The 21,776-nt window shown below is 37.8% G+C and overlaps 1 protein-coding gene and 1 non-coding gene across 3 annotated transcripts; one reads left to right on the top strand and one right to left on the bottom strand.

Moving 5' to 3' along the window:
* Positions 1-1,888: 1,888 nt before the first annotated feature.
* Positions 1,889-16,168, bottom strand: LOC120528666 (gastrula zinc finger protein XlCGF26.1-like). 2 transcript variants are annotated; one of them, XM_039752825.1, is made up of 4 exons: positions 15,938-16,168; positions 12,592-12,657; positions 11,849-12,321; positions 1,889-3,424 (listed from the first exon to the last, which is right to left on the bottom strand). In XM_039752825.1, the coding sequence occupies exons 3-4, from the start codon at positions 12,312-12,314 to the stop codon at positions 2,313-2,315; spliced, it is 1,578 nt and encodes a 525-aa protein (XP_039608759.1). In that variant the 5' UTR covers positions 12,315-12,321; positions 12,592-12,657; positions 15,938-16,168; the 3' UTR covers positions 1,889-2,312. The 2 variants fall into 2 exon arrangements, with proteins under 2 accessions (XP_039608759.1, XP_039608758.1); XM_039752824.1 differs by having other exon boundaries at positions 15,967-16,168.
* Positions 16,169-16,446: 278 nt separating this feature from the next.
* On the top strand, positions 16,447-16,518 carry trnag-ucc. The gene has a single exon. It is a non-coding gene; the product is annotated as a tRNA-Gly (tRNA).
* Positions 16,519-21,776: the final 5,258 nt, after the last annotated feature.

The raw sequence follows: 21,776 nt of genomic DNA, 5'->3' as shown, positions 1-21,776 counted from the left end.
GGCTGGTTGTAAACAAGTGTCTATAAAAAGTATTCACCACTAACCACTTAAACATTTTCACATTTTCTTGCTAGACAAAATTGAATCATAATAATTTATTTTGTTTGTTTTTGCTTTTTCGTTGCAGAAAAATTCTCTTTAATGTCAGATCTCTGTGACATGGTCTAATTTAATTACAAATAATTAATTGGTTTCAGATGTCCTAGAATTAGTTTAAATGGAGAGTACCTGTCTGGGGTTTAAACTCATTTTTGTAGCCTAAATGCACCTGTGTATGGAAGGATCAAATTGTGATGAATCAAGATGGTGGGCAAATGTACACAATGAAGACAAAAAGAATACGACACGCAACTCCATGAAAAGTGGACTGAAAAGCGCAAGTCAGGGGATTGAAAGAAGAAAATTTCCAAGTCAAAGAATATCCGTTTAAATAAATCATGAAGAAATGGAAAGAGTATGTGACAGCTGTATATCTGCTTAGAAAAGGTCGTAAGCAAAAACCGAGTGATGAAGAAGAGTGAGGGAGGTCAACAAGAGATCTATGAAACTTTATAGCAGTTCCAGGCAACAATGAGTGAGATTGGAGAGGCTATGCAGATAACAACCATGACCAAGTACTTCACCAGTTTCAGATTTATGGAAAGTGGTAAAAAGAAAAAATGCACAGGAGAACTTGGTTAGAGCTTGCCAGAGGGTACATGGGAGACTCTGAAATCAGCTGGAAGAAGGTTCAGTTTTCTGATGAGACCAAAACTGAGATTTTTTTTGGCCATGAGGATAAACATCATGTTACACTGAACATTTTTTAAAACACACCACCCACACAGCGAAGCATGGTGGTGGCAGTATTAAGCTGTGAGGATGATTCATTGCACCAGGACCTGCAAGACTTGTGAGCATAAACCTAATGCTTTATCACAGGCAAATTCTGGAAGAAAACCTGATGCAGTCTGCAAGAAACTTCCATATTGGGAGAAGATTTGTTTTACAGGAAAGCAATGAGCCCAAGGCATAAAGCTAAAACTACACAGAAATAACTTCATAACAACGTTAATGACTGGGGCCTCATGTATAAAGCCATGTATAGAATTCACACTATAACATGGTGTAAGCAAAAAAGCAGGAATGTGTGTACGCACAGAAAAATCCAGATACATAAATCTGTGCGTTCGCCAACTTCCACGTTCTTCCGCTACATAAATCCGATCAGTGTGAAAAGTAACGCACATGCACACGCCTACTGTCCCACCCCAACTCCTCCCAGAATTATGCCTCTTTGAATATGCAAATCAATATAAATAGCACTTAAGCTCAGCCACACTGGAACAGTAGCACTGCTTTGATGCTGGGTGCCACCAGTCTGCAAAACCGAGCGCAGAACGTGTGTACCACAGGGTATGAGCTACCATGGAAATGTGCGTGGCTTTACGCCAAGTTTAGGTTTTATACATCACGATTTGAATGTGGAAACGTTCTTATGCAACATTTTTGTGCGTACAGACCATTTCTACAAGTCTGGTTCCAGATTTTAATTCAATGGAGAATTTGTGCCTGGACTGGACAACGGCTGTTCACTGCGATTCACAAGCAACCTGGCAGAGCTTGAGCAGTCTTGCAAAGAAGAATGAGAAAAAATGACAGAGCTAAAAGAGAAAGAGACCTATTCACATACACTTGTGACACATGGTTGACATCTACTTAATACTGACACAAACAGGGTGAACACTTATGAGAGTGATTATTTTGTGGTTTATATTGGAGGCAGGCGCGTGAGTGAGGAGAGCTCTGCCCGACTCCCCACTCCTATCGTCACGCTTCCCCCTCCCCTCAGCCCACAGCCACTGTCCCGGATTACCGCGAATAAATCGCTCCTGCAAGCAAACTATGATACTTTGCGCAATGAGAGAAGTCGCAACCAGAATGTTCAAGCAAATTATAGACAGCAACCCAATCTAATCCACTAAGTAGTTCTCTCGTGAAATGCGGACAGAGATACAGGCAGACAGACATTGGATTTTACATATATAGAGATTAGATCTTATCTGAAGACCTGAAAACATTCAGTGTCAAAAATTTGCAATAAAAGAGGAAATCATGAAGGAGGCAAATATTTTTCAGGGCTGTAAATCACAACTTTCCTCCATTATTGGGTGTGAAGGTGCCTTTTCAGTACTAATGTATGTCTGCATTCAGTACATTATGGAAAAGCAATCCTTTCTGTGATAATCTTTCCATATTAAATACAGATGTGGTGATTCCAGATTTCATTGGATGTCTTTTGAGTAATACTTTTTGTCTCCAGTTTGACTTCTTTACTGCCGTGGAAGAGTAAATTTTTCTCCATACCTTTTTCCACATTTTACACAGCAGCATGGCTTCTCTGCCGTGTGAATTTTCTGATGTGACTTCAGATAACGTCTCTGCAGGAACTCCTTTCCACATTCGTCACAGCTGTATGGTTTGTCTCTAGTATGGATTTTCTTGTGTGACTGAAGATTATGTTTCATGGTGAATCTCACGCCACATTCTGGGCAGGAATATGGCTTGTCTACTGTATGAGTTATTTGGTGACGATTGAGACATGTTTTGTCTTTAAACCTCTTCCCGCATTCGACACAGCCATATGGCTTTTCTCCTGTATGTGATTTCTGATGTGAATGAAGGTAACGTTTCTGCACAAACCTCTTCCCACATTCTGCGCAGCAATACGGTTTTTCTCCTGTATGAATCCGCTGGTGAGAAATAAAACTAATCTTGTTTGTGAACCTCTTACCACACTCCGAACAACAATACGGCTTCTCTCCTGTATGAATCCGCTGATGTGACAGAAGATTATGTTTCATTGTGAAACTCTTTCCACAGCTAGGACAGCAGTATGGTCTCTCTCCTGTATGAATCCTTTGGTGTGATTGAAGATTATGTTTCATTGTGAACCTCACCCCACATTCTGAACAACTGTAAGGTTTCTCTCCGGTATGAATTATCTGATGTCGTTGAAGAGCAATTTTCTGTGTGAATTTCTTTCCACACTGAGTACAGCAATATGACTTCTCTCCTGTATGGATTTTCAGATGTTGCTGAAGCGAAACCTTCTGAGTGAACCTTTTTCCACATTCGATACAGCAGTATGGCTTTTCTGGAATAATAATGCTGAGTTGGTTGTGAGAACTGTCATTTCCTCCATGGAGGCTTTCTAGGGGTCTCTCTTCAATGTGGATTATGTGGTGACTTTCTATGACTGCTGGCTCAATGGCCAACTGTTTAAAGTTCATGCAAGGGACACCTAAAATTGTAGGGCTGCTGTTGAGCAGCTTAAGATTGACTGGCTTCATGAACACTTCTCCAATGTCGGGGCAGCAGTATGGAAGCTTTGTGATAAAACTTCTGCGGATATTTCCAGTGATATCGCTCCATGTCACCATTACTAAAAGGAAGAGGGAAAAGACAAAAAAAAATCATTAGAAGAATAATAAAACCTCCAAAACTGCTTTAAACACAGGCATTACTGACTCTCCTAAACTGGAAACTAGTAGGCACTATGAAAAAGTTGTCCATTTATCAATTGTCAAAGCTATTTAATCTAGTTCAGGGTTAAGGCAGACGGGAGCCACTCAATAGCCCATTGTAAGACATTTTCATGCATACACATACATTCACTTATACCAGCCCAACTGAGTGGCCAATTAATCTATATTACATGTCTTTGAGATTTGGGAAGGAAAGAAAACATTGACCCATATTAATTATATTCATTAAACGTCTTCAGCAGAACCTACTCCTTTAATTTGGTATAACATCTTTCATATAAAATATTTAAATATTATGTATTGAAAGTATCAATGTTTCATAGATACAAATTGTTCTGACATATTGATCATGATCATACCACATACAATATGCATTGAATATAATTAGTCCAGTCACCAATTGAAAGTAATGGAGGATTCCCAGTACAAAAGACGCATAACTAGCATTAGAATATTCCAAGATAACAGTTAAGCCCCACTTTGGTGTATCATCCTTATATATAATTTGATACTATCCATATGTATGGTGTTCACATCAATACCCCGTATGTATTATGTTCGTGTCAATACCTCGACTCAATATAAGTTAGAACCATGCAATGGGACTCTGCCTCTGTAGTTAGAACATAACGTGGCAAACACAGACGCAGTATTACATAATTGCCTAAGAATATCGAATGCTACAGTGACGCCACTGGATGGCCGAGTATGGTAAGTCGGTGTTGGTTCGAGCAGAAAACAGTAAGTTCAGTTGGTTTTTGGAACGTTGGTTTGGTGGAGCGTACTTTACAGGACTAACATCGTCGACTGACTTAAACCCTTCGACAGCTCCAGAACCGTAAGTAATTTAGAACGTATCGCCATTCCCTTGGTACGTCGAAATCTATCTTTGGGCAGTTCAGTTTTGGCATCCATCCTTCTGACATCTATTGGCAAACTGAGTAATGACGGTTGGATATTAACAACGGTCATTGCTTAAATTGTAGCCGATCTCAGATTTAAAATGACCATGCCAACATAATTATTACTCAGACTCCGATTAGAGTCGTAAAATATGGTTTGTTTTGAAAATGTGTTTGCCGGAAAAAATCAAATGAGGTGCGCGGAAGAGCTGAGTTCACGTCTCGCAGCCCTGCTTAAACAGGAAGCTCTTCATTACATCGGCCGAAAAGGTCTATTTTGAGCAAAAATCAGTGCCATCATAACAAACTCATTTCAAGGACTTAAAAAAACAAATAATTCTTTGCAAAGAAAGTATGGATTTCACAAATGTAAAATTTGAAGCCCGATTCGATCGGGCTCCCAGTCGCTATTTTGAATAAGTTGTAAGCAATGGATACATTTTTGCGGGATGATAGAATAGCATTACAGTAATCTATACGTGAGGTGACTCGGGCATTAACCAATACTTCAGTACTGTGTTGCGTAAGAACAGGATGACGTCTAGAAATGTTTCGGAGATGGAAGAAGGTAGTCCGAGAAATGTTACTTATATGGGAGCAATTATTTAGTAATAATAATAATAATTATTATTATTATTATTTAATCATTGCCATTATTAGTGTATATATTGATATAAATAATTGCATGTAAACGATTTGCCAAAATCTGTTGTATGAAAATGATACTGTTTTAAATGTTATTGTTTTTTAATCAGAAAACCCGGTTTCCGCGTCTACCTGTATTAGTTTAAATGGCACTTTTGCCACTTGCAATATGGCAGACACGCTGACGTATCGTGCCGACTGGGCAACACAGTGAATGCGGCGTCTATCTATATATGTCTACGTTTTCCGTAGCCTGCTACAGGAAGGTACTCTCTTAACCATTGGCATTGGTTTTGCTCGTTGCTATTGGTTTCGCTCCTTGCTATTTTCGTTATACTGCAATGGTTGTTTCCTAAGCCTTTGCATACTGAATTCCTTTCTCACTGTTTTCCGTTCCTATTCTTACACCGCCGTATGCTACGGTGGGCGTCAGCTAGTTAAATATTATTTCTGGCAGCTATTTGTTTTCTGTTCCATTAATACTCTAATATATCGTTTAATAGAGGATATGGATTGTCTGGCATCCTGGTTGGGATGGATGGTCCATTACCCAGACTGCAGCCCTTTACAATTGATGGTCCCCATGAACAGAAGGGTGCCCCAGATGGGATAGTGGACATTCTTTTTCCCAATAGTAATGAAACATCATTAGAAAAATGGTAGAAGACTGCCTCATGGGGTTATGTGCTTCCCCAATGTGCTGGCTGGCAGCATCTCTCTGCTGGAAGTTGTTGTCCTGATGGTCAGCCCTTCAGGGTTCCTGAGGTACTTCCAGTCAGGAGGAGGCCCTCTCTATCTTGAGGAGGCTGTGCCTGACCCAGTGGAAATTCTTTGGTGCAATATTGCAGCAGCCAAAATACTCTTGGGTCTGACAAAAAAGAAATCGCTTCACCTAACCCAGGAGGGTTGGTGTCTGGAAAAGAAGAGCATTACTAAGCTCACCTGGGGAGAAGTGGAGAAGGAAAAAAATCTGTAGTAGTAATCTTGGTGGAAAAGAAACCTTGTGTATGATTTTTTTCAACAAACAAAATCTTTTTGAACTGGGATTTATGTATGAGCAGTTGCGTCTGGGCTTTTGGTCACAACTTTGAAAAGATGGTCAAAAAATACTCATCACTATGTGAAATTCTGTGGAGGACACCAGGTTTCTCAAATGAGTTGGATGGGATAAATTAAATGAGTCCTCCTCCTTTGTAAAATTTCTCATGACCAAGAATATTTCCCTTTAACATGCCTTTAAACATACTATTTACCAAAGAAACAGCGTCTTGCTTACCATATGCAGAACATGGAAGTAGGATGTCATGTTTTTTATTATCATTGTTGCATGTGGGACTTTAGTATGAGCATAATGGGCTCTGATGTAATGGACACATGGAAGATTGTAAAATTAGAAAAACTGTGATGAAAACAGGCCATTCAGTCCCACACAACCTATTAATTCTATTCAACTAATTTCTCCACAATAACATCAGATCAAGTTCTGAAGGTCTCTAAAGCCCTGCACACTGCCACACAACTTTGTAATTTATTCTATGTGTCTGTGGTTCTCTGTGTGAATACCTGCCCTTAACAAGTTTCCGTGTGTGTTCCCATGTTCTTTTTGCAGACTGTATTTTAAAATAATAGCTGGAATCCACTGCACTAATTGTCTTCATAATTTTAAACAGTTGGCACTTCTTAGTCTCCATTTGTATACACCAAAAAAGGTTCTGTCATTCCTCTTTCTTCATATTTTGCATTCCTGAACCAGCCTAGTTGCTCTTGTCCTTTTTGTAATATGGAGACTAAAAAAAACAATTATGCCGTACTCCAAGTAAGGCCTCACTAGTGTGTAGTTGTAGATAATGATGAGCCCACTATGACTCCCAGGTCCTTCTCATAAGGGGCACTTTCAGTTTTGAGACCTCCCACTATGTAACATCTAACATTTCTACTTCTTATGTGTATACCTTACATATACTTGCATTAAAAGCCATCTGCCATAGATCTGCATCAGCCTGTGTTGTGGGGCAGGCCTTCTGATTCTACATTATCTGTTATTTCTTCTAGTTTCATATTATCTTCAGACTTACAAAGTGTGCTATTTATATTTTTTTCAAATTTATTTTTGTAAATAAACTACAGAGGGACAGGACTGACTTCTGATAGATGCCACTTTTATCATCACTTTATTCTGTAAAGGTTCCACATATAATAACTGTTCCTGGTGTTTAGGCCAGATTAGCAGCCATCTACTACTCACTGTATTTTAAACTCCCACATCTTTTGGCCTCTCACATTGGACCTTACTAAAAGCTGTCCTAAAATCCAGATCAATAATATAATATGCACCTTTATGATTGTCTTCTATTGTGGTTTCCTGATAGAATTCGTTCAAATTAGTAAACATGATCATCCCCGTTTGAAGCCACATTGACTGCTCACCAACACACTTGTTCTAGTCACATGCTGCTTGATCTTTACCTTGATAATTGTTTACATTAATTTACCTGTGATGCGTGTTAAGCTTGCTGGCCTGCTCATTGAACCATTTACCTTAAGGGATAATAATTGGTAGGTTCAAACTTTTTGGAATTCTCTTCATGTCTGTTGATTTTTGCAAATATAGGCATCAAGAGTTTATATAAAGTGTGTACTTACTAACTTCATTAAGCATGGTCCTGGGCCCTCATGTATAAATGGTGTGTATGCACAAAAATGTGGCGTACGAAAGTTTCCACGCTCAAATTGCAATGTATAAAACCTAAACTTGCCGTAAAGCCATGCACATTTTCATGGTAGCTCCAACCCTGGCATACGCAAGTTTTCTGCTTGGTTTTGCAAACTGGTGGCACCCAGCGTCAAAGCAGTGCTACTGTTCCAGTGTGATTTCCCTTTCTTTTTTAGATCCACATCCCTGACGCGGCTTTATAAATACACTGAAATTACCCACATACTGTTTATTATTTGAATTCATCTGATTGTAATTAACCTGTAACAATATAATTGTCCAGAGAGTGGTCAAACTATTCCAAATATCATAGCTGCTTTAGCGTTGATACTCTCACTGCACCTTCTTCTTCTTTCAGCTGCTCACATTAAGGGTTGCCACAGCGGATCATCTTTTTCCATATTACTCTCACTGCACCACTCGGAGTATTTATATCACTGTATCTGGGTGGGGAATCACAGCTATACAGCAGCTGATCGAAAAGAAAATTATCGGGATACAGCATCAAGCACATGCTGCCTCAGTCATGCTGCCTATTGAACTGCACTCATATGGCAAATGTTTAAGAGCCTTTCCTCGCGGTTAAGAAACAGTTTCATCCTAAGAACTATAAACGCACCCAATCAATCCAAGTGCTCCTTGTAGAACTGTTTGTACTTATAAGTACAATTACCTCACTGTAAACTTACACTACAGTTATAATATTGCACAACCTGAGCCAGTTTATAAAGCGCTTATTTACATATGATGACGATATCATTTTAAAGATGAAATGCAGCAAAATATGTTTATTATATTATACAGATAAAACGTTAACTTCATTTAGATAATCTATATTGTTAATAATTAAACATGTGAGGACACAGTGCCGCAGGGCTAGCGAGTCGCTGGTGCTCCGTTCATGGATTGTTCCTGCCTCGCGCTGTATTCTTGCTGGTGCTGGCGCAACACTGGATAGATGGATAGATATGGCGTTATTTCAGTGCCACTATTCTGAGCACACGTAAAAAAATATTGAGCGCACGTAAAAAAAGATTGCAAGTGCAAGTGTTGCATTTTGAAGAGAAATTTATTTTGAGCGTACAAAAGCTGAATTTGAGTGAACAAAATTCATTGCTGCGTGCAAAAAATGTATTTCAGTGTTTGCGCTTATCCATATACACACACACAATAGCACCCCCTCTCGCTCAGTTTTTCATTTGCGCTTGCTGCAATGTGTTGCTACGCTCACAACATTCTCTGCTGCAAGCGCTCAACTCTCTGTACACCGTTATAAGTGTGCCACAAAACCAACCAATCACAGACTTGGTTTCAAAAATTCTGATTGGCCCTTACGGTCTCCAATCAGCTCGCTAGCTGCTGCATTCCGGACACCGGAAACACTGTCCACTCAGCCTCGCTTCTTGCAGATAGAGGGAGTTTTGATTTACTCTGCAGCCAAAGAAGAGATGGCAGATGTAATAATAATGTACAAAATGATTTTATATTACTTACATGTGGCCGGGACATGTTGTTTTCGTGCTGCTGTTCAGTATTCGACGACATAAAAGAGAGCTACTCAAATATAATTTGGAGAGTCAGTTGGCATGGTTGTATAATGCAACTACATTATACTACACCAACGATAGTCTTAACAAATAATATATTTTAAAATAAAATAATTAAAGATATTATCCGTAAATTGGGGTTTAATTGAGTTTAGCTGGATTTAGCTACATTTCGGACTGTTTCCGGAATGCAGCAGCTAGCGAGCTGATTGGAGACCGTAAGAGCCAATCAGAATTTTTGAAACCAAGTCTGTGATTGGTTGGTTTTGTGGCACACTTATAACGGTGTACAGAGAGTTGAGCGCTTGCAGCAGAGAATGTTGTGAGCTGCTAGCACATTGCAGCAAGCAAATGAAAAACTGAGCGAGAGGGGTGCTATTGTGTGTGTGTATATGGATAAGTGCAAACACTGAAATACATTTTTTGCACGCAGCAATGAATTTTGTTCACTCAAATTCAGCTTTTGTACGCTCAAAATAAATTTCTCCTCAAAATGGAACACTTGCACTTGCAATCTTTTTTTACGTGCGCTCAGAATAGTGGCACTGAAATAACGCCATAGATAGAATAATTAAACATGTACTATGAAGATGTTCCTTAAAAGTTTTGAAGAATCTGCGTTCTAAGCTTACAGATGGCGTAACGTCTATTATAGAGCTGATTGTGTGGCAATTGGGTATTTGGAGAAAGAAAAGGAAGGACAGGAATTGGAGGTTAGTATGTTTGAAAGAGACAGCACTGTTGCAATAAATTATTTCATCGAAGGTCGCGCAGAGCAAAGTAAGCATCTTGCATGAGGCACGAACAATCACTGCGCCGTGAAACCCATGTTTAATAACGTGCTTTAACTCCTATCATCATGAAAATGATATCACGTATACATCTCAGTATTTTAATTATTCAGAGAGCTGTAATATTACAAATGTAATAGATTCTGTGTCCTGTCGGAGGAAGAGAAAGCCCAGAAGCATGTAGTGATTCATACACATAGAGCACATAGAAGATCAAATACAAAACAAAGCATTTAACGTGCGACTTTAGTTACGATGGGATTTGAGAAACTAGTGAATTAAACGATTTTAAGATGAAGTTTATGATGTTCTACTTTAATGACAAAATAAACTATGTGATTAAAGTGGAAATTTCTAAATTAAAGTTGATGTTTCGTGCTGCCCCCCACACTGTGTGCCTATTTTTTTTTCTCTGTACCCTAATAAGTTTTCATATGACACTCAGACAGTGGGCTACGACTCACCTTTTCACGGCGACTTTGATATCTGACAACTGACACTGTGCGGCTTTGTGAACTTGAGCTTTCGAGTTTCTCCGACACTCTATGTCACTTGAACAACTTCCTTTTGTTGTTTATACCACTTTTTAAACCAACAAATAATACGTTTTTCTTTGCCTCCACTTGGTATTCACTGAAATTCTTTATTTCCCTCCGTGCTTTTGCCATTGTCTTTTCACAGAAGGCTGAGCTTAAGGGCTATTTATATTGATTTGGATATTCAAAGAGGCGTAATTTTAGGAGGAGTTGGGATGGGACAGCAGACGGGTGCACGAGCGTTACTTTTCACGCTGACCGGGATTTATGTAGCGGAAGAACGTAGAAGTTGGCTACTATTTAGATAGGCTCTGTTCAGGCACTTGTGAGCCATGCATTCAATAGATGGAAAATTCTCTCGTCAGACTTATATTGTTGAAAGGCCAGAAGGGGGGTGGTCTTCGGAAAAATGACTTCATCTGACTTTGTTTTTAACTTTCTCCCTTACAATTGACCATTGACCACCCATAGGTTTACTTTTTCCAGGGATGTAGCTGACTGGAGATTTTGTTTTACTCTCCTCCATTATCAAAGTTCATCAATTTCAAATAATGGACATACAGTGCCCTACATAATGTTTGGAACAAAGATACATTTTCCTTGATTTACCCCTCTACTCCACAGTTTACAATTACAAATAAAACAATTCAGACGTGATTAAAGTGCACTTTACAGATTTTCATTTAAAGGTATCTGCATACATTTTGGTCACCCCATGGTCACAGTAACATTATGGAGGGAACTGTATATTGTTAAGTTTCATTTATGCTAACCAGTTTTGAACTGCTTTGTGTTACTGTGTGTAAATTAGTCTTTATCTTTATGTGTATTCCATATGTTATTAGTAATTTGTAAAGTATGTAATTGTGTTGACCTATGTACTTGTTGCAGCGCTTTCAACCTACACATACTGAAGAGCAAAAACAAAAATAAACTGAATTGAATTGAACTGAATTGTTACTCTTGCAAAGTTTTCAACTTCTTCACAGAACTTTCACTATTTCACCAATACAGTTATAAAAATAATGTTCTTCTTGTAAATGTAAAATCTCTGTAACAATATGTAACAATATATTACTTTAAGAACTGAAATGAATGATATTACAGTTCTCATAAGATGCTTGCCTGTCTGACAATGCTACTTGCAAATTCCTAGCATCCTCACATAGTGTATGAGCCCAACTTACCTACTCCTGGGTGAATTGTGGAAAGTGATATTAGCTCTTCTTCTTGCTCCGTGCCAGAATTGCCCTCCAGAGTAACCTTCAAGTTCCTCTGCTGTGACTCAGGAAAATTACCAGAACTGTCCCTCTTGCCACTCAGATCTAGATTTGACTGTAATTTATTCATCTCCTCACTTACAACATGGCCACTGTCACAGCCATGTATATGACTGGGTTCATAACTGGGATCTGGGTTTTCATCTTTAACAGGTTCATAGCCAGGATCACACACCTCTTGCTTGACCAGGATGTGTTCCCATTCATGTTCCTCCTCTTTAATAATGACAGACATGTACTCCATAGACTCTTCTGCTGTGGGATTTGAGCTCAGAGTGCTCGCTTCCTCTTCTTCAGAGAGATCTTCTCCATTGCAGCCCATCTCTAAAAAACTATGCACAAACACTCTGGGCTCTTCTTTCATGTCAGCCATCTATTTTCTGGGTGGGGAAAGAATGAAAAATAACTTTATGGGCTGAAAAATAAATATATATATCAATGTGGCTTGAAGATTATTCCACGTGAGTAACATAAGATTGTTTCAATGGACAAATTGATATTATTGGCTGTTCACCATAAACACCCATTCTATCAGACTATTGTTATCTCCATTCTCCATGAAAACATGACATTAAACATATTTTAGCCATCATTATCAACTATGTGGGATAAATAACATATAAAACAAAATATGTTTAGATGTAGTGTACCTTTAATTGTACCACCAGCCAGAAGAGTTCACCACGGTTCATAATATTTCTGAAACACTTTTCAACCTTGAAGTAGAACAAACAACTGTGAGTCTTAAAAAATATACAGAAAATAACCTGCTAACTGCTGATATGCTCATAACAGTATTCAATAACAAGGATATGTAACCAAATGAATAAAAATAAAGAAAAAAAGGAAACAAAATGCATTAAATATGGGTAAACTGTAAACCCAAACGTTAATATCAAGATATACTAAAAACAATCTTTTACTTAATAAGTTTGTAAATAAAGTGAAATTAAAAAATTAAAATAGTCAAAAGTGAGAACGACCAAGTAAATATGTTGAAACAATTCTATATTGTTTTGAACAGAAAAAATATAACAAACAAACATTAATCAAGAAATAAAAGAAATGGATAATAAGATTCTAATAATAATAATAAGAAGAAGAACAACAAACTAAATAGCCGACATACTTCATTATGGATAAGATTGGATAACAGAGTACACTAATAGAAATGAAATAAAGAAAAAATAACAGCCACCACTGAGAATGACTGAATGTATAAAATAAAGGAGAAACAAGGTAAAAAACTGAAACAACAGAAAAAATAATAAGATACAATGTAATCATAAAACAATACAAACCTAATATATTGGGTAATACCTAATATATATTACTTTAAATTGTTTATAAATCTACAAGATAAGAAATGTAAGGAAATATATAACTGTATAATGAAACATGAAGATGACGGTAATTGAATAATTATTTTTTAACAGGCAAAAAAAAAATATATATATATATATATATATATATATATATATATATATATATAATGCACTAGAATAACAAAATAGAGAAAAGTATACACATATAAATAATGGAAAGAAAAAACAAATACAAGTATAATGAAAAGAGAGTGTAGTTCAAAAATAGTAACAATGTGAGTGACTCAATGGTGCAATCAGTCCCCAGCTTGTAGTTTGGCATCCACTGAATAGTCTTAATAAATATTTGGCATACTGTATTTCATAGGTGATTTTGATAGGAATAATGGATAGTCAGAATATTTTGTAAAATCAGAAATGTGTTTCATAACCTTGTCAAAGGTAAACACATGGGAATTTCACAAAAGGGACCCCAACTCTACTGTCTCAGTTTTGTTCTTTTTACAATTGATTGATGGATATATAGATATGAAAGGAACTATGTGATACTGTAGATAGATAGATAGATAGATAGATAGATAGATAGATAGATAGATAGATAGATAGATAGATAGATAGATAGATATGAAAGGTACTATATAACAGATAGATAGATAGATAGATAGATAGATAGATAGATAGATAGATAGATAACTAGATAGATAGTACAATGAAAGGCACAACTTGACTGTTAGATTGATGATGAATGGATAAATTGCTTTGGATAAATGTATATGATAAATGTTTAATTTTTGTTATTATATGTAACATGTATATGTAAAATGCATTATACACAATTACAGTTGCACAGTATGTTATTGTTTTTATCAGTATACTGCTGCTGGAGTATGTGAATTTCCCCTAGGGATTAAAAAAGTATCTATCTATCTATCTATCTATCTATCTATCTATCTAATCTATTAATTAAACTGGGCTGGTATTCCTCCCCAATGGAAGACAGCCCATAATGTGTTTCTTTCAGATGTCAACAGTTTAACATGTGCACCATGCATATTAAATCTTTTCTAAAAGCAGCGCTCATTTAACACCTCTGAGTGACCCAGACATCTCACGATGAGGATCACATTTGACTAGCAACACATCCTGTTTGTGACATTGCAGAGTGGTGACGTGTTGCTCAGACTTGCGCTTGTGAATTTTGCTGTACTCTATACACATGACAATAAGTCTGAACTTCAATTACAAGTCAATGAGAGTAGCTCCAGACTACAGGAGATGTTGTTACTTTAAACCTCTCAACAGGTGGCCATCCAAGGCTGGATTGACTTGGATCACGATGGTTGAAGTGGTTTCAGATTTTCATTCCAGCCAATCAGAAAAAAATTAACCATTAAATTAATATCATGATTAAGCAAACTTTTTGTAAGTGTGATTGTTATTTTAGTTTTCTATGGAGTGTTACCTTGTTGAGATCATTTTTTACTCTAATTTGATTTAGACGTCCTCACAGTAATAAATTGCTACAAAATGTTACAATTCTGATGTACACACTTCAAAGTAAAGAACATTAAATTGTTACCTTTTATTCACAATAGTATCCTCTCATCTAACATGACTTTACCCTTAGCAAAAAGAGTAATGTGGTGAAAGATGAGCAGAATAAATATAGTCCTGCAATTTCAAAAATAACAGGAATACAAAAATCCACCTAGGCAGGTTGTTACTGTAACGCATTCTTGTTTATCATATTTCTGGCCATGTTTTGTACGATTGTCAGATATGCAGGTAAGAATTTCACATGACAACAGAACTAATGCAACAAATGCAATAGCAGGAAAATGAGTTCTATCAAACACAAGGTTCCCCCTGAACTTCAAATAATCTGCACTGTTTGCTCAAACCTACTGTAACGTTTTGTTCGTTTTGGTAAAAACTGAACAAGACTCATCTAACACAGCTAAAGTGTAGTTTAATGTGAGCAAAAGGGCCTTGAGGTTTAGATTACCCAGTATTTGGAATGAATGAAAGTGAAGTGAGTTTGAAAAATGATCACACCATGGTTCCCTGCACAATTAACTGGAGCCAAGACTGTTGCATATTGATAGTGAAGTGTGTGTTTATTCTATTTATTTTCCCAAAAACGTTGCAAAACAAGATATTCTGGCACTTTCAAACAACTTATTTTGCCTTCGGGGTGCCATGCTTGAAACTTCATCTAACTCAATTAAACTTGACTGTACTCTTAGATTTTGCTGTTTATTTGTAAAGGGGTAACACTGCATATTCCAATAATCTATTTATTTCCGGAACCTACATACTTATTCCAGTTAGTTGTTTCAGGCTCTCTGAGCAAAAGGCAGGAATCTAACTTAGGTAAAACCGCATAGCATCCATGCCATGCACACACCCAAATTCACAAATAACGAGAGGGCGTGCATAGTCAGCTGTGCCACCTTTTATAAATGAGGTATTTAACATGTACAGTTATAATAATGAAACTGCAAGACTGGTTTAGGTGGTGAAATGCTGGAAAAAGCACTCGAGCTCATGTCTACTCATGCAGAACAAAGGGAGGACAGGCAGGATGACATCCGTTATTTATGTGTTAAAAGGCGTAACGAGTTTTATGTCATGCTAAGATAATTTTATCAAGAGTATTTTCATACCGCACCTTGTGAAATTTCAAAGTCAAAGACTCACCGAAGGCGAAAGGAGGCGGAGACCCGCACGCACGCGTCCGGATCAAAAGAAATAAATCACGACTTAAAAGTAAGTCGACGTCGTAATTAACCGATATCTAAATGGTAGGAATGTGTTTTATAGACTGCCCATTTTTATTATCTTTTTCAAAAAATCGGAATTAATCTGAAGTTCTGCGTATCTGCGCATCTGCGCTGGCCTACTGTACAGGTGGCGCCATATTAAGCAAAGCGCATGCTCGTCATCGTCACTGCGTCTGCTAACCGGGAACGTTACATTTAGTTTTAAGCGCAGGGGTAGGTTTGACCGTCAAGAGAAAATATTTCAAAGTTTTCCATCAGTAGTGCTTGCAAATACCTGTATGCGTAAATCAATGTATATTTTACACATGTGTGATCAAAACAAATTGAAAAATATTTTGCAAGCGAAACATCAGAAAGAAATAACATTAAGTTACGTAAGGAAGAAGTTTTTTTGCGTGCGTTGGTGGTATAGTGGTTAGCATAGCTGCCTTCCAAGCAGTTGACCCGGGTTCGATTCCCGGCCAACGCATGTTTATTTTAATAGGAAGATTAAACCCCAACACAAACATGTGGAATAGCTGCATGAAATCTGAATTTGTTAAAGTAATATGTCACGAGCGCCGGAGGTTGAACGTTTGACAGTATTGTGGATATACAGTGGCGAACTCTTAAGCCCCACGTATGAGGCTAAAATTGTCTTCTCTGTCGGATTTTTCCACTTCCTGATACTGTATTTTATTGTCAATCTAAATCAATCTCAATCGTCATTACTTTAGGTAATCCATACTCCTCTGTACGGATTTCTAATTTTGATAATTTGTTAATTGGTAAGTGAAAAAGGACTTGAAACTATTATAAGTGGGAATCGGGCTGGGTTAAGTAATTGAAATGTCAAACTTTGAGGTTTAATTACTGTATATGACAATCCTTTTGTTTTTTTTTTATTTTTGTATTAACACTTTAATATTTTCTTATTAGTTTATTAGCGTGACATCTGTTACTTAATAAAAATAATAATAAATTTTATTTATATTTCACTTACATCACAATATCACATACAGTATAATGCATTCAGAACGGGCGGCACAGTGGCGCAGTTAGGAGACCAGGGTTCGCTTCCCGGGTCCTCCCTGCGTAAAGTTTGCATGTTCTTCCCGTTTCTGCCGGGTAATCCGGTTTCCGTCCACAGACAAGCAGGTTAGGTGCATTGGCGATTCTAAAATTGGCTCCCGTGACCCTGTAGTTAGGATATAGCGGGTTGGATAATGGATGAATGCATTCAGAACGATTTTAAACCTCTTCAGGTTTTTTACATCTCGTCATATTGCAGGTTTCTGATAAAATTGTTTAAATTCATTCTTCCCAGTTTAAGCAAAACAATACCAGAGAATGACAAAATGAAAAATGGATTTTAGATTTTTTTTTTTTCTCTACCCTTTCTTATGTAGTCCTCTGTGTTATGAGGCCAGTCCAGACTGTCATTTGATGTAGACCCCCAAGCATCTCCATAGCCACTACCTGAATAGTAACCAGGCACAGAGGCTCTTTGATGCATAGAAAGTCAATTAGTAGTTGGTTTCTTTTGTTTTTTTCACTCAGCTAAACTATGTTTTAATTACATACAAATAAAAAAATATATATTTTTTTTATTGCAGTTGGGTTTTACATGATATTGACACAAGACATCTACATTTAACACAGTGTTCAGATTCACTTGTACTCGAAGATGTAGGGTGCAAAGACCGGACACTGGATGGGGCGACAGGGCCCACGTGCCCATACATCCATACTCACTCTGATTTTCCTCGCACATCTCATACCTGTGCATTAGCTAATAGGATAATTGGTGGTGTTGTGAAAACACAAGGAATCATGGGAAATGGTACGCTCATAAAAATAATGGTTTCTAAATGACATTTTATTGGATGGTGTGTTCCTCACAGAACTCTTCTTTGACAAAGAAACAATTCATTTTCAGGAGGATTCATTGCATATTAAGTTGGTTGGTTGGACTTTACAATAGGTTTACAATATATGTACACAACAGAAATCTTAAATGCATAGTATGCCTAGCAAGATGCTAAAAGATCAAGAAAATCTGAATTTACCATGTATTACTGCTTACAGTGGCAATCATTTTAAAATCAGTATCCCATTGCTGTTTTGCAGATTTTTTATGAAGCTTTTATGGGTCTAAATAAACGTTTTGTGTAGATCCTTCATGTGGATGGTTCTTTTCAGTCTCAGTATGTTTCCTCTGTGGCATCACTCTGAAGAACCATTTTGTCATCTTTATTTATAAAGGTGCCAGAGTGGTTCTTCAGAGCGATGCCACAGGGGCATGTTCATTTATTTAGATACATAACAGAATCCTCATAGTGAATAAATATGGATGGATGGTAACAGATCTGTGAAGTACCAATTGGTCATGGTTTTAAAGAACTATTGCTGCAGACAATAATACATGCTATGTCAAGGTTTTCTTAATCTGTTAGTGTACTGCTAAGTAGCCTACAACACATCAGAGATTTCCTTTTTTCTGCACAAGAAAGGTTTTCAAAGCACAAACTTAACATAAAAAAAAACTTCCCAGAATGAAATGGTGCTTTGTCAAGCAATAGTTCTATAACGAACCACACAATCCAGTAAAGAACCATAAAGTGCCATTAAAGAGCCAGTGTTTTTAAGAGTGTAGGGTTTACAATGTACATAAAAATACAATTTATTTATATAGCGCCTTTCCCATGCTCAAGGCACTTCACAGAGTTTAAGAAAGAACAGCAGGGTACAGTATATAGCATTGTACTAAACCAAATAAATAAATAAAGAAGATTAAGACAGTAAATTCAGAGAAAGCCTAACAGACAACATAACTGATGGTCTCGCACACACACACAGGTTACATGAGCATCTTGACATGGAGGTAAACTGAGAGAAGGGTAATGAAGTGAAGTAGAGCTAAAAGCCTTCCTGAACAGATGAGTTTTGAGTTGTTTATTAAAAGATTTCATGGAGTCCGCTGATCTGATTAATTTCGGTAGGTCATTCCAGAGTCTGGGCACTATACAGCTGAAGGCCCTGCTGTCACCCGTGGAGTGTAGATTAGTGTGGGGTACAACAAGATTGCCAGAATCAGAGGACCTTAGTGGGCAGACAGGCACATAGTGATGGAGAAGGTCACTGATGTAGTTTGGCGTGAGGTTATTTAAGGCTTTGTAGGTTATTAGTAGGATTTTATATTCAATTCTGTAAGACACAGGGAGCCAGTGAAGACGGAGCAGGATGGGTGTGATGTGCTCGCTGCTGCTGGTTCGAGTAAGGACTCTTGAATAAGCTGGAGCTGTGATATAAGATTAGAAGGGGCACCTGCCAGTAGGGAATTACAATAATCGATGCGGGATGTGATAAAAGCAGGGACAGGTTTCTCAGCGTTAGAAAAGGAGAGGAAGGAGAGAACACGTGATATGTTATGGAGGTGAAAGTAAGAAAGTTTCTTAATGTGATTTATGTGGGGGGAATAAGAGAGGGAGGAATCAAAAATGACACCAAGATTCTTTGCAGTAGAGGCAGGTCTGATGAGATCACCGCCAAGATGGACTGGGAAGGAGCTCATTTTATTAAGTTGCACTTTAGTCCCAATTTGCAGGAGTTCAGTTTTGTTGCAATTTAATTTTAAAGAGTTCTGCTCCATCCAGGTTTTAATTTCACTGAGGCAAGTTGTGAGCTGAGAAAGCTCTGATGAAGTTCCACTTTTAACATTGAAATAGAGTTGAGTGTCATCTGAAACAAAATGGTAGCCCAGTCCATAGCCATTAATAATATGGCCAAGGGGAAGCATATAAATACAGAAGAGAAGAGGGCCGAGGACAGAGCCCTGAGGAACTCCTTGTGTGACTGGCGCTGTGCTGGATCTGCTGTTGCCAAGACTAACAAACTCTTGTCTATCAGTCAGATAGGACTTGAACCACTGGAGGGCAGTGCCAGAGATACCCAGCATGTTCTCCATTCTGGACAGTAGAATGTCATGTCTGACCTGTGTCAAATGCTCGCACTGAGGTCTAATAGAATTAATATGCTGGTTTGTCCAGAGTCTGCTGCCATAACCAAATCATTGGTTACCCGTAGCTGAGCAGTGTTACAGCTGTGCTGCACCCTGAAACCAGACTGAAAAGGGTTCCATCAAATTATTAGACGTTAAGTAATTGGTGAGCTGGGAGGCTACAATACAGTCAAGAGCTTTTGACAGGAAAGGTAAGTGTGAAATAGGACGAAAATTGTTAAGATTGTCAGCATCAAGACCAGACTTTTTTAACATTGGGGTTACAGAAGCGGCACAGAGTCAGTGTCAAGGGGTGAGTTTATTATTGTTGTAACAGTCGGGATTATGGCATGAAGGCAGGATTTAAGTAGTGTGCTGGGGATGGGGTCCAGTACACAAGTAGTCGGTCTCATCTTACAAAGCAGGTCATTAACAAAAGCAGATGTGACTGGTGAGAACTTAGAGAAGGAGCTGGATGGAGTGGGAAAGCAGGGAGAGTTGTAAACAGACGATGTATTTATGTTAGTTGAATTACTTAGATCTTTAATTTTGTTGCGGAAAAAGTGGAGGAGTTCCTTACAGACTTCAGTAGAAGAGATAATTGGGCCAGATGCAGGTTTAAGTAGTTTATTAACTGTGGGTGGAGTGGTGGCTCTGAGGTTAGGGATTTGCACTGGCAATCAAAAGGTTGTTGGTTTGAATCCTGTAAACACCAATAGGGACTCTGCACTGTTGGGTCGTTGAACAAGGCCCTTAACCTACAATTGCTGAGCATTTTGAGTAGAGAGAAAAGCGCTATATAAATGCAAAGAATTATTATTATCATTACAGAAAACAAAACCCTTGGGTTATCTTGGCCACTTTCTATTATTTTACCATAATGGGTGTTCTTGGTAGCAGTTAGTGCTTCTCTGTAAGCTTTTTGGTGGTCAGAGAAAGCCTGGATGTGCACGGTGAGGCCAGACGTACGTGACATTCTCTCAAGGTGTCGGCCAGCTGCTTTCATAGAACGCAATTTCTGAATTATACCAAGGAGCTGAATGCTTAAAGGAAACCTCCTTATGTTTTAAAGGAGCCGTTTTATCTAATGCTGAATGAAGGGCTGAGTTATAGCGGTCAACAAGACTATCTAGTGTTGACGGAAAAGGTGCAGACAGTAAAAGATCAGTGGTTAGCATATCTGCCTTCCATGCAGTTGATTCCCAGGCAACGCAATAGCCTAGCATTTCAAATCCACTCACTTTCCATCAATGTCTAAATCATAAAGGAAAAATCAGATTTTTCATGGTGGTTTTCAAGTTTAATGCTTAGTTTTCAGTCAGGATTTGTTGACATTCAACATTTTTCTGTTTAAAATGCAACTACATGGATTTAAAATCTCACTCTATAAATCTTTGAACAGCACTACAATTTAAAGCAGGACGCTTCTGATTATGAGAAGTATTAATGTCATTGTCCAGAAGGGTCAGTCAAAATTTATTTAAAAAGGTGCTTTTCATCTAGATGCAAACAAATAACCTCCTCAGAATTTGGCCCTGTGCTTTCATTTAAGACCCAGTCATAATACTAAAATGTCCTGCCATCACATTAATGCTCTTTAAAACAAACAAAAGAAGAAGAAAATGCAAACGATGTTTGCCCACGAGACTATTGGAAAATAAAATATTAATGCTTGATACCCCCAGCAGTGGGATGGCAGAAGATATGAGATAAGATGTCAGTAAATCTCACTCGCTTGCATAATAGTA

The sequence above is a fragment of the Polypterus senegalus genome, chromosome 4 (genome assembly GCF_016835505.1).
Source record: "Polypterus senegalus isolate Bchr_013 chromosome 4, ASM1683550v1, whole genome shotgun sequence".
NCBI lineage: Eukaryota > Metazoa > Chordata > Cladistia > Polypteriformes > Polypteridae > Polypterus > Polypterus senegalus.
This window is presented reverse-complemented; position numbering and strand designations above follow the sequence as displayed.

Bases quoted from the DNA above. Each gene is read 5' to 3' on its own strand.
- LOC120528666 (XM_039752825.1), bottom strand. From the start codon at position 12,314: ATGGCTGACATGAAAGAAGAGCCCAGAGTGTTTGTGCATAGTTTTTTA. The intron at 3,425-11,848 runs GTAAGTTGGGCT...TCTTCCTTTTAG, and splicing joins CACAATTCACCCAGGAGTAG to TAATGGTGACATGGAGCGAT.